At 51.9% G+C, this 16,880-nt stretch overlaps 1 protein-coding gene across 1 annotated transcript in view; it reads left to right on the top strand.

Annotated features, from left to right (window-relative positions):
* The window catches only part of COL5A3 (collagen type V alpha 3 chain), a 35,413-nt gene extending 27,432 nt beyond the window's left edge, over positions 1-7,981 (top strand). Inside the window, 13 exon segments of the mRNA XM_042922455.1 lie at positions 59-112; positions 286-393; positions 540-593; positions 1,062-1,115; positions 1,313-1,420; positions 1,713-1,766; positions 1,847-1,882; positions 2,318-2,371; positions 2,956-3,172; positions 3,261-3,373; positions 4,898-4,966; positions 6,698-6,937; positions 7,019-7,981. Of these exon segments, the coding sequence (XP_042778389.1) occupies positions 59-112; positions 286-393; positions 540-593; positions 1,062-1,115; positions 1,313-1,420; positions 1,713-1,766; positions 1,847-1,882; positions 2,318-2,371; positions 2,956-3,172; positions 3,261-3,373; positions 4,898-4,966; positions 6,698-6,937; positions 7,019-7,165 (1,308 nt within the window). The 3' untranslated portion in view covers positions 7,166-7,981.
* The last annotated feature ends 8,899 nt before the right edge of the window (positions 7,982-16,880 follow it).

Genomic DNA, 16,880 nt, shown 5'->3' with positions numbered 1-16,880 from the left:
CACCTCCACAGGCCCCCTCACCCCCAAAGCATCCCTCCTACACTCTTTCCCTCCTCAGGGTCCTTCAGGCCGCATGGGTCCAGAAGGCAAAGAAGGGGAGAAAGGGGCCAAGGTGAGTACCCCCCCTGCCCAGGGAGGGTCCCTGTGTTGATCCTCGGCCAACAGATGGGCCATCAGAATGGGTGCCCCAATTCCTTCCCCCTCCCTGATGGTTCTTGGCTGGGAGGCCAGGAGGAAGGTGCTGTCTGACACTTTCTGCCCTTCCCTTGCCCTGGTCTGTTTCAGGGGGAGCCAGGTCCCGACGGGCCCCCAGGGATGACGGGCCCAGTGGGGGCTCGAGGGCCCCCTGGACGTGTGGGGCCTGAGGGTCTTCGGGGGATCCCCGGCCCTGTGGTGAGTAGGGTGGGATCAGACCCTCTGTGTGTGACCCACCTTATGCTTTCTAATCACAGCCTGAGGTGGCTGACCCTGGAGGGCGGTGGGGGCATCTACACTGGGTCTGGCCGAGTGCAGCATCCCCACGTTCTGCTTCATCCTAGGGTGAACCAGGCCTCCTGGGACCTCCTGGACTGATGGGCCCTCCTGGACCCCTGGTAAGAGACCTCTTTGTCCCTGGTGTCTCGGCATGGAGAACCACACTGGGCATCCAGTGGCCACCTGGTGCTGTGGGCTCACCCCTCACTGACAGTCCATCTGACCACCTGTACTAACCATCTATCTTGATGGTCTTATCCTGACGGTCAATACCGACCCTCTATCTTGGTGGTTTATACCGACCACAGTGACCATCATGACAAGCCAAACTGACCATCTATGTTGATAGTCAACACTGACCACCCACAGCGATCCTGACCACGGACCATTCATACTGGACCTCCTCCAGCCAGCCCTTCATTATCCCTTGTCATCACCCCTCTCTCCTGACCATCCCCATGACCACATCCCTGGTAATTCCCATTTGAAACATGAGTAATTTCCCATTTGACTACCCTCCAATCACCCACATGAACCTTGAGATTTTGTGTTTGAGCCTGACTAACTGAGCCTCACTCTCCTTCCAGGGGCCCTCTGGCCTTCCAGGATTGAAGGGAGATGCTGGCCCCAAGGGGGAAAAAGTAAGGATACCTCCTTCCATTATTCTCCCCCAGTTACCTCTGTCTCCTCCACATTTACCTCCCTCCCTGGCCAGAGGGCTGAGAATTTGGGGTCTCCTCTGCTCCCAACCTCATTACCCCAAGGCTCTAGAAGAAAAATCCTCCAGCAATCCCCCCACCATATTTCTTTCCCTGTGTGTGCCTCTCTTGTCCTCCAGGGTCACATTGGATTAATTGGCCTCATCGGCCCCCCTGGGGAAGCTGGTGAGAAAGGGGATCAGGGGTTGCCAGGCGTGCAGGGCCCCCCCGGCCCCAAGGGAGAACCCGTGAGTGTGTGTTCTACCCCAAGTGGAAAGAATGTGTTCATAGGAAGGGGGGGGGGGCAGAATTGGGGCTTATTTGGAGACTGTGGGGGTTGGGGCTTGGGAAGCCTGGTCTAGAATGATAAGAGTTGTGTCTGGGGAAAATGGCGGGGGGTGGTGTCTCCATCTAGGGATTTGCGGGTTGGAGGCTGTGTCTGTGGCCTGTTTTTTGAGGGGACTGGAGGCTTGTCTGGGGGATGTGCCTGGATCACAGGGGTGAACCCCATCAGTGATGACCTTGGTGTCCTTTCTTCAGGGTCCCCCTGGTCCCATCGGCTCTCTGGGCCCCCCTGGGTCCCCAGGTGTGGCGGTGAGTAAGAGGGGTTTGTGGGGTGGGGTCACCGTGGTGGGGCAGCTGGGACTCCAGCCCTCCCTGTCTCTACCTCACAGGGTCCTCTGGGACAGAAGGGCTCAAAAGGTTCCCCGGTGAGTATGCACTGTTCCCTCAGGCTCCCACATCCCGGCTTCCCACCCCTTTCAACGTCACCACACCCTCAATCCCTTTGCATTCATTCATTTACTCATTCAATCATGCATTCGACTATTTACTCAACACCTACCGTTGTATTTTATCAAATCTAAAATGCCACCAATTGTGAGATGCACCATTATTTTAGAAACTACTGTGAAGAAAAAACAGTTTTGACAAGGAAACTATGACTTGCCAAAGATGTTAGGTTTTGATTTCGGAGATGTTAAAATATGGAAAGGAAATGAGTGTTTTATAGTTGGGGCTAAAAAATTGCAGTTCCCTCCCCCAGTGCTGTGTGAGTGAGTGAGTGAGTGTGTGTGTGTGTGTGTGTGTTGGCAGGAAGGGGTCTCCATAGACAGAGTTCACTCCCAAGTGACTTCTCTCTACAGGGATCCTTTGGTCCCCGTGGCGACACTGGCCCCCCTGGCCCCCCTGGCCCTCCGGTAGGTTCCCCAGGGAGTATGTTGGGAGTGTCTGTCCCACTGGGTCCCCAAGTGCCCAGAACTGGGTGGGGCACACAGCAGGTGCTCAGGGCACCCAGGTGGGGAGGGAGATGTCTTGAAAGCTGAGGGAGGATGCCGGCTCTGCTGGAGGGTTTAGGGGAACACCCATGGGGGCTCTGACTGGGTCTCGTCTTGCTTGACTCTGTCCCCCCCACCATCTCTCCCTCCGTCCCTTCCATCTCTCCTGGCCTCTGTCTCTATTTCAAATACTTGCTGCACAATTTTGTCTCTGTTTCTTTCTCTCCCTCTGCTTTCTTTGCCTCACCTTGCGGATCCCTCCACGGTGTTACTGCTTCGGCCTTTCCCCATCACTGGGTCTTTCTTTCTCTCCCTCCTATGTGTCCCTTTCCGTCTCTGCCTCTCGATGGCCCCCGTCCCTTTTTGATCTCTCTCTCCCTTTTCCTATCTATCCCCACCCCTGTGTGTCTCTGCCTCCCTTGTCTCTCTCATCTTTGCTTGTCTCTCTTCCTGTCTCTTCCTCCCGCATCTCTGCTCTCCCCTCTGCTGTCCCCGACCCCGCTCAGGGTCCCCCGGCCGAGCTGCACGGGCTGCGCCGGCGGCGGCGGCGCTCTGTGCCCCTGGAGGGCCTGGAGGGCCCGGAGGGCGGCCTGGAGGAGGTGCTGGCCTCGCTCACGTCGCTGAGCTTCGAACTGGAGCAGATGCGGCGCCCTCCCGGCACAGCTGAGCGCCCGGGCCTCGTGTGCAGTGAGCTGCACCGCAACCACCCGCACCTGCCGGATGGTGAGGTCCTGCCCCTGCCTGGGCCCCGTGGGCAGGAAGCCGTCGGGTCCCGCCCCCGACTCACTGACCCCACCTGGCTCTGCGGCAGGGGAATACTGGATTGACCCCAACCAGGGCTGTGCGCGGGACGCGCTCAGGGTTTTCTGCAACTTCACGGCTGGAGGAGAGACCTGCCTCTATCCCGACAAGAAGTTTGAGACCGTGAGTGCCTGGGCGGGGTGGGGGGAGGGGGCGCAGGGAGAAAGAGGGCACCGGAAGCCAAGCCGTATCACCGGCCCGTCCTCCCGCCTCCACCAAAGGCTGTCCCCTGCTTCCCCTCCCTGCCCAACACACACACAGGCTTCGTCTGGGACCTTATCCTAACTTCATCCGGCATTTGTTGAGGACCCGCTGTATGCCAAGGCCTGTGAAGGTCTGAAGGTCTGGGACCACAGCCGAGAATCAAACAAAACAAAACTCTGCTTTTAGGGAGCTCACCTTCTACGAGAAAATCTAGGGAAGGAAACAATAATGGTGGCAGATCTTTAAATAGTGCTTTATGTGTGCCAGGCTGTTCTGAGCACTTAGCTGCATCAACACTGAGGCCCAGTTCTGCCATCATCCCCCAGAGAGGGAAACTAAGGCACAGAGAAGTTACCCGAGGATTACCCAAGGCAGGCTGGCTCTAGAGTCCCAGCCCTTAACCTCCTGTAGGCACTGCCTCCTGATCCGCTATCTGAGGGGCCTGTGGACTCATTGCCCTCCAGGCTGTGGGCTGGGAGGGGAGACCACCTGGGCCCCCAGGAACACTGGGCTTCTCCATCAGGCTCAGCAGCAGAGGGCAGTGGGCAGGCAGCAGCAACTCTAGAACCCCGGGTTGGGATATAAACTGGGGGGAACAGGGTTTTTTTCATCTGCAAAACGGAGCTCAGGAAGGTATGGACTGGTTGTACAGTTGAGTGCTGATGCAGTGTATCAGATTAGACACTGACGATGGGCGGTGCTGTGCTAATGCCTCTGCTGCTGGTAAAGTATGTAGCCAGCACAGAACCTGCAAAAATGCATGGTGATGTCCCTCTTATTTATGATTATTTTTGACTGGCCAGAGCCCTGGTTTAGTGGGAGCTCAACCCTCCGCCTCTCCCGCACCCTTACACACTAGTGGATGGGAATACAGACAAGCTCAGACCTCGAGGTCACGTAGGATTTGATCTCTAAACAGTTGCTGGTATCGGAGCCTCTCCTGCCAGCTCAGCTTCCTCCTGCCCAGAGGTGTTGGGGAGGGGTGTGAAGACTGATCCAGGTTTGGGTTCCTCAGACACAGACCCTGAGACAAAGACTTGAGGGCGAGTCATTTATTTGGGAGGAGATCGCAGGAGGCACCAGGAGAGGAGGGGGGAAGTGAGAGGGGACTGGGGGAGGCAGCCGATGGGGGTTAAAATGTCACCATTGGGCACTGAAGGCTCAGTTCCACTGGGAGACTTCTGGGAGATGGTGTGGAACAGGCACGTGGGGGAGGGAGAGGGAGCTGAGCATTTATCCATCCATTCTTGTCATTGGTGGAGAGCTGCCTCAGAGGGCAGGGACTCCCAACCCGTGCACCGGCCAAGCCAACTCCCATGCCCAGAGAACAACAGCTCAAGGGTCCGGGGTATACAGTCTGCAACTTTCAGTGCTGGGAGGTAAATACAAGAAGACATGGCCGGCACCCAGGCCATCTACACTGACTACCCCCTCCCATCCCAGGTGAAAATGGCCTCCTGGTCCAAGGAAAAGCCGGGAAACTGGTACAGCACATTCCGTCGAGGGAAGAAGGTGAGCGGCTGGAGACCGAGGTGGGGGATGGTATGAAAACTGGTGGGAACTGGCATGGGGAGTTGGAGGAGGGGCTCTGAGGGATGAGAGGAACAGGGCAGACTCACCTCTGCCTTCATGGTGATTGCAGGCTTGGTAGGGGTAGCAGATTGGGGGCGGGGGAGGGGTGTGTGGAGCGTCAGATGTGAATAGGGGAAGCCCAGGGTATGGTGGAAATCCAGAGGCAGTGCCGCAAGTCCCAGAGGTGTCCTGGTAGCAGTCACAGATCAACTGAAGCCTAAAGAATGAGCTGGGTTAGCAAGTTAGGGAGGACAAGGAAAAGTGTTCCAGGCAGAGGGAACAGCATACACAAAGGTCCAGAGTTAAAAGAGGATCTGGGGAATTGAAAGAAAGAGCCACTCGCCCTGCTCTAGAAAGTGTGAAGGGGAATGTGGTAAGAAAGGAGGCTGGGGAGGTAGGTGAGGGCTAGGCCCACCTCCCCAGAAAGACCTGTGAGCAGCAGGGAGCCGTGGAATGTGTTTCAGTGAGGGAAGGACCCAAATCTAACCTCTCAGTTAGAAAAATGCTTCCGGGGCAGGTGGGGAGGGGGCGGTGACTGGCATGTTGGCCCAAGGGAGTGAAGAGGTGGTCCAGGCTGGAGCTGGTGCTGTGGGGGTGGGGAGGAGGGCATGGCTTGGAAAATCTAAGAGAGAGGCCAATAGGACCTAGTCACTGATGAAATGGAAGGGAGGGAGGAGAAGGTTGGTGGGCTGGTGTCTTGTGACATTCTGAGATATGTAGATGAGAAGAACAGGTTTGATGGGTGGGGGGATTTGGGGTTCAGCTTGGGAACTGTTTACATGACATACGTGTATCTGCCAAGCACTGGGAACGTAGCAGCAAATAATAAACACAGTTCCTGACTTCATGAAGTTGATACTCTACTGGGAGCATAACCAAGGAAGCAGGCAGACAGGAACCCAAGAAACAAAGCTATAATATAGCGTGGGGGTATCTTGGTTTGGGTTCCCCCCGAAACAGACCCTTCCACACAGACTCAGTTGCTAGTACTTTATCTGGGAGGTGATTCCAGAAAACATCGGTAGGGGCACATGGAAATGATACAGAGATGAGAAGGAGGCCGGAAGGGACGTATTACCCAGCAGGCTATCTCAGGCCCGTGATATGTTAATAATATATTTTATTTGACCCAGTGCATCTAAATTAGTGTCATATCAATATAAAGGTTACTGAGGCATTTAAAATTTCTCCCCTACGAGTTCTGCAGAGTCTGACCCATATTTTACGTTTATAGCACATCGTAATTTGGGCACTAAATTTCATTGGAGGTTCTTGATCCATAGTTAGATTTCATAAAATCTGCCTTTGAAAAAGTAGATTCGCATACTTGAGTTGTTCCACACCTAAGTTCTCTGATACCTGGATTGAGGCTCAGTTATTAGTTATGAATTAAAGTAAAAGCATAAATACAAATTTTTAATTAAACAGTTAAGTAACATGGTTGAAAGTTTCCATCTGATTGGCCACATTTCAAGTGCTCAGTAGCCACGTGCACCCGGGGGCTCACAGGGGAACCATGGGGGCTGGATGGCGGGAAAGGCCACCCCCAAAGAAGGGGACGTGGCAGAGGTCGTGGGTCTGACAGGGGATGGAGAGCCTGGGAGGGAGGTTCTGCAGAAGGAGTAGGGGTGACTGGGGGCACCCTCACCTCCTACTTTGTCCCACCCCCAGTTCTCCTACGTGGATGCTGACGGGTCTCCGGTGAACGTGGTGCAGATGACCTTCCTGAAGTTGCTGAGTGCCACAGCCCGCCAGAGCTTCACCTACTCCTGCCAGAACTCTGCCGCCTGGCTGGACGAAGCTGCAGGCGACTACGGCCGCTCCCTCCGCTTCCTTGGGGCCAACGGGGAAGAGGTGTCCTTCAACCAGACGACAGCAGCCACCATCGCTGTCCCCTACGATGGCTGCCGGGTAAGGGGAAGGGCAGGGGCCGGCCAGAGTGGGGAGAGGCTTTGGCTGCCCTCCTGCTAACTCACCGTTCTGTCTTCCCAGCTCCGCAAGGGACAGACGAAGACCCTCTTGGAGTTCAGCTCTTCCCAAGTGGGGTTTCTGCCTCTGTGGGATGTGGCGGCTACTGACTTCGGCCAGACGAACCAGAAGTTTGGGTTTGAACTGGGCCCTGTCTGCTTTAGCAGCTGAGAGTCTTGGGGTGGGAGGGATAATGAGGGAGCCCCAGACGGGGCACTATTGGTGCTGAGGCTTTGAAGCCACCGTATTTATCGTGTCCTGTGACTGTGGAGCCAGGGGAGAGTCTGCTCATCACGGTCAAGCAGTCTTCCTTCTCCGTTCCAGGGGGCCGGGGGCTGCACTCCCCTGGCTCAAGTCTAGCCTCCCTTCACTGCACCACAGCTGACATACTGTAGTCTGGCTCTGCCTGCCTGCCCAGCCCTCATCTCCCCACCCCCGAGGCCCCATGCAATGAACTTCTAACTCAGAGCTGATGAATGCCCCCCATGCCTGCCTCCCCACTCCTCGGTCAGTGCCCCCAACACCTGGTGGTGCTCCCCTTTCCAATAGTTAAGCACTGGATGTCTCCTGATCCCAGGCTGGGACCCCTTCACTCATTCCTATTTTCAGGTGGGTTCACAGTGAAGGAACTGAAGTCAGGCTCCAGAGGGAAGAGTGGGGCTTCCCTGGACTGAGCTGGGTGCTCCTTCCACTGCCTCAGCCCAGCTCTGAGTACTGCCCCCACCCATATCTCCCTGAACTCACCTTGCCATGCCAGGTGGTAGGGGAGCCAAGATGGTGGGGGTGAGTCAGGATCCTAATGGTGCTGCCCTATTTATACCTGGGTCTGTATTAAAAGGGAAAATCCCCTCTGTTGTATATTTAATCTGCTTCCTCCTTTAGGGAAGGCTGGGATATGATGAGAGAGATTCTAGCATGATCCCCACCCCTCCGGGGCCATAGGGCATATTTGGCATCTCAAGTCTGAGAATAAACCAGTGAACTGTGTCCCTGTGTCTTTCATCTAGTGCTGCCTATATCTTTCTTAAGGTCGGGCTCTTGTCTCGCCTGAGGTTATCTGCCACCACCTGGCTTAATAGTGTCTTTTGGTAGAGGTGGCTTTGGGAGGTGGGGGAAACCAATTATAATGGTACTCACCGGAGATGATGGGTCTGTTTACCATTTCAGAACCCTAGAAGAAGAGTCAAAAATCTCCGGATCTCTAAGAGAGATCTTAAATGTTTTCAGCACACAAAAAAGAAATTTTAATTATGTGTTGTGATGCCAGTGTTAGCTAATGCTACGGTTGTGATCAGTATACAAGTGTATCAAATCAACAGGTTGTATGCTTAGACTTAGACAATGTCATATGTCAATTCTATGTCAATAAAGCTGGAAAAAAATGTGAACCTATTAGGAATACACCAAACTTTGAGAGAGAGAGAGAGAGAGAGAGAGAATAGCTAGATCTTTCTGTTGATCTTGGTTAGTCCTGGAGTCATTGGCTGAGCTGAGGGTGAGGGAATGGATCAAGAGGTGACATGGGATGTGATCTGGGTTTGAGATGAAATGACTAGAAGTCAAAGATCTGGGTGGAGAGTCAGGAGATGAGTTGGGGGGAGAGAGAACTGAGTTATAAGTTGAACCTCGGGGTGAGTTGGGTGTTAGAGGGTAGAGGTTGGTCGAGTTATGTTGAAAATGGCTTGAAGATGAGTCATTGGAGGCTGCTTTGGAGTCAGTTGAGTGCGTTTGCGGTGGAGTAATGATGGGATCTGCTGAACTGGAGGTTGGGAAATCAGTGGATTGAGGTAAGGATCTGAAGTTGGAGGTTGGTCTGACGTGAATTAGGGTTGATGTGGGAGGTAGGATGAACTGAGTAGAACTAAGTAGGGGTTGCTATGAATGGGGAGTGAGGATTGGCAGTTTGGCAAGTCAAGATGGCATCAGTTAAGATCTGAGTTGGGTTTGAGGCAGCTTGAATTGGAGGTTAGATGTTGGGCTGAGGTTTTTTAAAGTAGATTTATTGAGATGTAATTCATTTACCATATAATTCACCCATTTAAGGTATACAATTAAATGGTTTTTAGTACATTCACAGACTTGTGCAACCATCACCACAATCAATTTTAGAACCTTTCATCACCTCAAAAAGAAATCCCATATCCATTAGCAGTCACTTTCCATTTCCCCCAAACCTTTCAGTGGTAGGCAACCACTAATCTTTCTGTCCCTATGGATTTGCCCATTCTGGGCATTTCATAAATGGAATCATATAATATGTGGCCCTTTGGTTCTGAGTACTTCATTCCTGTTTATTGCTGAATAATATTCCATTGTCTGGAATTTTTCCATTGTCGGAAACAATTCTATTGTTTATCCATTCATCGGTTGCTGGACATTTGCCCAATTGAGTGCCAAATTGGAGTGATGGAGGGCTGGTGTAGTTGAGTTGGGTCAGGTGGGATTGAGTAGGTATAGGTTTCAGGTTGGGGTGAATGGTCTCCCTCAAAGTCAGGGCTTACCCTACCACCTCTGCCACCAGGCCCCACAAGCCCCCCTGAATGCTTGCCCTGGATTCCCTCATGCATTCAATAAACATTACTGGATTGTAACTCTATGAAGAATGTTGAGGCTCAGAGGTTGAATGATGAGTTCACTCATTCATTCATTTGCTTAATTGTTTGTTTTATAGTTCTTGACTATTTACTCATTGCCAGGCACTGTTCCAAATGCTGGGGTAGAAGAGAGATGTGGGGATCTTACTCCTGAGGGAGACGGACTAGACAGACATACAGCTATGTAATGTGATTTCAGGAAAATCAAACAAGTTACAGCGTGATGGGGTGGTGTAAATTTGAGATGAGGTCGTCACAGGAGAGACCTCACTGAAGAGGCAATATTTGAGCACTGAGACCTGAAGGATGAGGGGAAAAGCCATGCGAAATTTGGGGAAGTATCCCCCCACACAGAGAAGAACCCAGAAACCCTCAAAAACGAATGAAGACTCTTGAGGAGATGGTGTCTCGCTTGGTCCCCTCTTCTCCCGATTTGTTGCTTTTGCTGATTTTTCCACACTGTTCTATCAACCCCACTGTACGCCCAGGCCTGCTTCCCATTTATTTCCTCTTCCAAACCTCCTTAGCTCAAGAATGCATATGGTAACACCAATGCTATGTGTTTTCCTCTTCCTGAGAATCCCTAATTGAGAACACATTTCCCAGCTTGCCTTGCAGTTAGGTTGGGCCACGTGCCTGGGTCTTGGCCAGTAGGATGTGGGTAACCATACAACCTCCTGCTTGATCCCCTGAGCTCTTTCAGTCCATGATGGCCTCGGAGATCACATCTGTAAGTAAGAGGAGGGTCTCCTATGGAACCAGAAAGGAGCCACCCTCCTTGAGATACTGCTTGCAGGAATACTACGAGGAGAGGTCCATCAATAACTTGATTGTGTTAGGCCCTTGAGATGTTGAAGGGTTGCTTATTACAGCAGCTATTAGTAATTATCCTGACGAACCCAGCAAAGGAATCCAACTTTTACTAAAGGTCAGCATGGAAGCGTGTGTGCACACTGGGAGGTCCCATTGCAACAAGGTCAACAGCTTAGAATTTAATATGCAATATCTTTGTTCTTGAAAGTCCCCCCACTGTAAATTCGTCACAGCTGGTATGTTTCCCCCCTCCCCAGCCTGGATTTCCCACAATTCTGCTGCCCTCTGCCATCTTTCCCTCCCTGACACCTCGCTTGTCTACCCTCTTCACTCCCTTCCTCTAAGGCTGTCTACACTTAGATCAAATTTATCTCACCTTCTGGGGCACCTGGGTGGCTCAGTCGGTTAAGCATCCAACTCTTGATTTTGACTCAGGTCGTGATCCCAGGGTCGTGCGATCAAGCCCCACGTCCGGCTCCATGCTGGGCATGGAACCTGCTTGAGATTCTCTCTCTCCCTCCGCCCCTCTCCCTCTGCACTCTTTCTCTCTCTCAAAAAAAATTTTTTTTAAATCTCACTTTCTTACAAAGAACCGTTCACAACATTTCTTGCAGACCACATCTTCACACCCACGCAGTCCGTGATTAGCTCAACCAACACTGTTAATAATAAATGACCACTGATCGAGTATCTACATGCCGGGCAGTGTTCATCAAATGTTTCCCCTGGATGAATTTATATATTTTCGTCACAACCTTTGAGGAAGGTTCTGTTATCCTCATTTTTTTTAGGTAATAGAACTGAGGAACAGAGTAACTTGACCGGAGTCTGGAGCTAGAGATTTTGCTAAACAAAAAGCCGTCTTCTCCTTCAGGGGAACTTTCTCCCATTGTTTTAAAAAATTGCATCTAATACACAGCCCAGGGTTTACAAACGCAAGTCGGCCCGCTTCTGGTTTTGCAACTCCGGTCCCAGCCCTGGTGCAGGTGTTTTGGAAGGGAGGAACAATTAATAATGTAATGAATACTCTTTGATTAGCTAAAAGCTGGTTGAAGAATTAGAATCTCGGCTCTGCTAAACGAAGGTAATTGACAAAGGTGTAAGGGGGGAATTCTGGACCGCATGTTCGGCTCTGTGTATTTACCCAGCATCGTGGCCAGCACCCAGGCGGCTGCTGGGAAAACCCCCAGCTGATTTGCATATTCAGTGGCCATAATTAATCACAGCACTTGTGCTTCCTGAGCGCACGCGTTCTGAACTGGGGGCGGGGCAGGGCGGCCAGTGTGAGAGCCGCCTGTGGCTTCACACATGGTTGTAGGGGGTGGGTGGAGTCGCGGATTTAACCCAGACGCACAGGGCGTTGGAAATAGTCATGCTCAGTGACATACACCGACCAAGGGCCCACAGAATCAGACCCTCGTCTTGTCCCGCCCCAGATCCGCAGGCAGACTCAGAGAGGCAGTCCCACGTTATACCCAGCCCTACACCTCCAGCTGGTTCCAGACGTGCTGACACGCATAGCAGGCCACATGCACAGTTGCACACACCCAGTTGTGCCTGGACACACAGCCAAAGCCCATATCTCACACACACACACACACACGCAGTCACGTTCATAAACCCACACTTAGATGTGCAGCCACACCTGAGACCCCCGTTGTCAGAATGCGAGCTGCTGCATCCCGGGGTCTGCTAGGCAGACAGAGGGACACCCAGGCCCACACAGGGAGACCTGCCACCAGCACGAACTGCAGGCACGGGCCCAGCTAAACTGACATCATTCACGTTTCGAGGTCCCCTCCCCCACACCACACATTCATCCATTCGTTGAAGCACCTGCTCTGTGCCAGGTACTACTGTAGGGTCTGGTGATCCAGCAGGGAATAAAACAAGGGTCCGTTTGCCCTCGTGGAGTTTGCACTCGAGTGGGGCCAACAGGCAGTAAGCAAATACACAGGTGACACGTCAAGTGGTGCCATGAAGAAAAAGAAGGCAGGGCGCCTGGGTGGCTCAGTCGGTGAAGCATCAGACTTTGGCTCGGGTCACGATCTCACGGTTTGTGGGTTCGAGCCCCGTGTCAGGCTCTGTGTTGACAGCTCAGAGCCTAGAACCTGCTTCGGATTCTGTGTCTCCCTCTCTCTCTGCCCCTCCCTTGCTTGCTCTCTCTCTCTCTCTCTCTCTCAAAAATAAACATTAAAAAAAAAAAAAAGAGGGGCGCCTGGGTGGCTCAGTCGGTTAGGCGTCCGACTTCGGCTCAGGTCATGATCTCGTGGTCTGTGAGTTCAAGCCCCGCGTCGGGCTCTGTGCTGACTGCTCAGAGCCTGGAGCCTGTTTCAGATTCTGTGTCTCCCTCTCTCTCTGACCCTCCCCCATTCATGCTCTGTCTCTCTCTGTCTTAAAAATAAATAAACGTTAAAAAAAATTAAAAAAGAAAAGAAAAGAAAAGGCAGAGAGGAGGACAAGAAAAAGGTGTTCTTTGAGACAGGGTGGTCAGGGAAGGCTGCCTGGAGGAGGCATCCTTGAAGCAGAGGCTCACACAGAGAGAGGGAGGGTGCTTTGTGACTTCTCACCAACACTGACAACAAGGTACAGATTTACAAACAGGCATGTGCCATGCAGACTTACAAGGGCCTGTCCCCACAAGAGCGGATGTGTGCCCTTGTGTCCAGGGTGCCCCAGACACCAGAGTTTTGTTTTGAAAGTGTGGGCCTGTACCTTAAAGGGACAGGGGAGATCCTAGGGAGACAGCAGAAGCTGAGCAAACAGAGGACCAGATTGATCTTGAGAGGCTGTCCTGTCCGTTCCAAGCTGGTCTCACTTTTATACATGCTTCTCCTCCACCCTTGGTATATTTCTTACTTGATTTCATTACTTCTGTGTTAAAAAACGTAAAATTTACCATCTTAATCATTTTTAAGTGTACACTTCATTACTGTTAAGTACATTCACATCGCTGTGCGACAGACGGACCTCTAGAAGTTTTTAATCTTCTAAAACTGTATCTCGGTCCCCATTAAACAACTCCCTGCGCCCGTCCCCCAGCCCCTGGCACCCACCATCTACTTTTAGTGCCTATGATTTCAGCTATTCTGAGGACCTCATACAGGTAGAATTATACAGTATCTGTCTTTTGCGATTGGCTTATTTCGCTGAGCATAATGTCCTCAAGGGTCCTTGTAGTATGTCAGAATTTCCCTCTCTTTTAAGGCTGAATACTATTCCTTTGGATGGACATACCACATCTTTTTATCCATCAATAGACACTTGGGTTGCTTCCAACTCCTGGCTGCTGTGAATAATGCTGCTATTGTGAACATGGGTTTGCAAATATCTCTTCAAGACCCTGCTTTCAATTCTTTTGGACCTATACTCGAAATGTGTTTGCATGGGGGTGCGTGGCTGGCTCCGTCAGAAGAGCGTGTGACTCTAGATCGCGGGGCCATGAGTTTGAGCCCCATGTTGGATGTAGAGATTACTAAAGGAAAAAAAATTAATGAGCTTAAAAAAAATTGTTTGCACAGAGGCACGCACCATATGATAAGACGCACGGGTCTTAAGTGTTCTGTGTGATGAATTTTGACGACGGTCTACATGCCCTAAAGAAGATATAGACTGTTTCCAATGCCCCCAGGAAGTTCCTCGTATCCCTTCCCATGACCCCTCTAAGACACCACCTCTTCTTGGGTACGTTCCTAGTGTTATAAAGCCAATGAATGAAACGTGGAAGGTGTATGGAGGCAGTGTGGTATCATGGCTAGAGCCAAGCCCTCTGGTCCGGGTTCAACTTCTTCACTGGGGCAAGCGTGACCTTCACCGTGCCCCACAGTCTCCACAGCTGTGACGACGGGGTGCCTGAGAGCATCTAAACGTCAGGCTGTGTGAGGGTTAAATTACTTAAAATAGGTCACTTAGAGCAATGCTCTAAGTCATGCGGCAAGTGCTGTAAAAGTGTTGCCGTTATAAAAAATACATATGGGGGGAACTTTATGATAAACACGTGCCCACCGCCCACCCTAAAAAATAAAACGCTGCACGCACATTTGAAGCTGTTGTACCCATTTCTGCCATCATCTGCCTTTCTTTCCCCCGATTATGGGTAAATGAGTGTGGAGAATTAAGGTGTTTAAAACATGTGACCAAATATACCTCACATAAAATTTACCCTTTAGCCATTTTTAAGTGTCTCGTCTGGTGGCATTAAGCACGTTCACGCTATTGGGCACACATCACTGCCATCCGTCTCCAGAACTTTGTCCTTTTCCCACACTGAAGCTCCGTCCCCATTAAACGCGATGCCCTGTTTCTGTCTTCCCTTGAGTGCGGGGATTTCTGTCCTCAAGAGTATTTCCCGGTGTTTACTGCACGCAGGGGGGGGGGGGGGGCTGTATCCATGGGTGATGCATAGTTTGGCAGGTTTTGAAACTATCTCTGACTGTTACAATATTGAAGACGCTTTGGCAACTTGCTTTGTTAGCTCAGCCACAGGCTTTGTATCTTCTCCATCTAGACACAAGTATTTCTACAAGTATTTCTAGTCGTGTCTTTGTAAGTGCTTCCCTCAGCACGGTTATCGGTTATCCGTGGGACTCACAAACTTTTAGGTGCTTTCCATTTTGTTCCTGTTCAAACATCCCAGCACGTGTCTTTGGGCACAAGGATCAACGGGTCTGGGGTGTATGAATACACATGAATGGAAATTCTGGGTTAGGGGGAAGGTACGTCTTCAGCTGTCCTGGGTACGATCTTCACATTGGCTGCCCAAACCACACTCTACCCCTTTCCACCCACCAGTCTTCCAAGCTTCCAAGGCTCCCTGTTGGCCCTGAGTTAAAGTCCAGGTCTTTGTACTTGGCAGCTCTGGCCTCATTTGTCACCATCCCTCACCAGGAGAGCTAGCCTCCTGTGCTTTGCTGCCTCAGGGCCTTTGCATCTGCTCTTTTCTCTGCCCACTGAGCCCTGCCAGTTCTTGCTCAGCTTTTGGCTCTGAACCACCCTGCCCCCAGGCCAGATCAGGGCTCTCCAAACATGCTCAGAGAACTCTGCCCATCTGTTCGTGCACCAAACTCTCAATTATTTTAGGGCAGGAACTTTCTTGTTTGTAGCCACAAATCCAGTGCAGGTGAGGCCCGGGGCCAGTGGCGTGTCTCTACTGGTGGATGAATGGAGAAGCCAGGGCTGCGCAGAGACCTGAATTCCAATCCCAGCTCGACCACTTCCTGGCTGTGTGACCTCAGGCAAGAAGCTTAACCTCTCTGAGCCCCTCACTTGCCTCTCCTCTGAAACCCTTCCCAGGGATGGTGCAGGGGTTGAAGTGAGCCCCAGCCAGGTCTGGCTCAGGGTAGACCCCTCTTGGTAGGAGCTGCTGTGATTCTGAGCCAAGTTCCGGGCCTGTAACCTCAGATTAGGGCCTTGCTTCTTCCTGGCTTGGCAGGGCTGGGAAGCGATGCTGGGTCTCCTTGTCCCGCCAACTCATGCCTCAATTCCCAGGCCGGTAATGGGAACCACATGCGCTGGACATAGGCCCACCCGTCCTCCGTCCCCCCCCCCCCTCCCCTAGAGAGGCCTCCTTAGTCATTCTGTCCACCTCCCTCTTCCCACAACCTCATTCCCACGCTGCCCTGGCCTGGGGTTTGCGTGTCAGAGGGTGTCTGTGCAGTGTTGTAGGTCCCTGCGGGTCCCTGTGTGTGTGTGACGGGGTCTGAAGCGTAGGTCTGTGGGCGTGTCTTGTACAAGTGGTCTGCCTCTGTCGTGCATGTGTGCTTGTGTGTGAACTACCTGCCTACTCTGTGAGTCCTCTGATAGGTTTGCACACGTGTTCCCGTATGAACTGTTGTGCCCGTTTTACGAACCTCCACACGGGGCTGCGTGGTTGTGGTGCGTCTGTCTTCATGTGGCTAAATTGTGGATTTGTGGGCGATGAGTTGTGGATTTGTGGGTGAACTGCATGTCCATACTGGGGAACTATGTGTGTGAGCTGTGTGCCTGAATGGTGGGGTTTGTGTATTTCTTGTGTTGGGGGTCTGTGTGTGTGTGTTGGGTCAGGTGTATTCGTGAGATAATTGTGGCTTCTTGGGTAATTGTAGCTGGTTCCTCTCCGATGTTCTTCCCCCTTCTGACAGCAGATGTGTGTTTCTGTGGGCCCTTGAGCTTGGGATGTGTGTATCTGGCTGTGTGTTGCATGTGGTTGTGTGTGCTCGTTCTGGGTGACACCGTTCTGTCTCGGTGTGATGTGCCTGGACCTTATATCCCAGTACAGTGTCCCTGGGTGACTGTGTGCCCATGTCGTGTGTTTGTGTGCCAGTTTGGGCAACTGGGGACAAGTTCCTGTTCCCACAGCTAGGTCGTTCAGTGTGTGTGCATGTGTGGATGCTTATGTGTGTGTGTGCTTATGTGTGGATATGTTTGCATGTGTGTGCATGTGTGTGTGTTTGTGTGTATGTGTGGGGTGTGTGCATGTGTGGGTGTGTTTGCATGTGTGT

Source organism: Panthera leo, chromosome A2 (genome assembly GCF_018350215.1).
Source record: "Panthera leo isolate Ple1 chromosome A2, P.leo_Ple1_pat1.1, whole genome shotgun sequence".
In the NCBI taxonomy this organism is placed as follows: Eukaryota; Metazoa; Chordata; class Mammalia; order Carnivora; family Felidae; genus Panthera; species Panthera leo.
The sequence above is the reverse complement of the archived record's forward strand: the minus strand, read 5'-3'. Positions and strand labels throughout refer to the sequence as shown.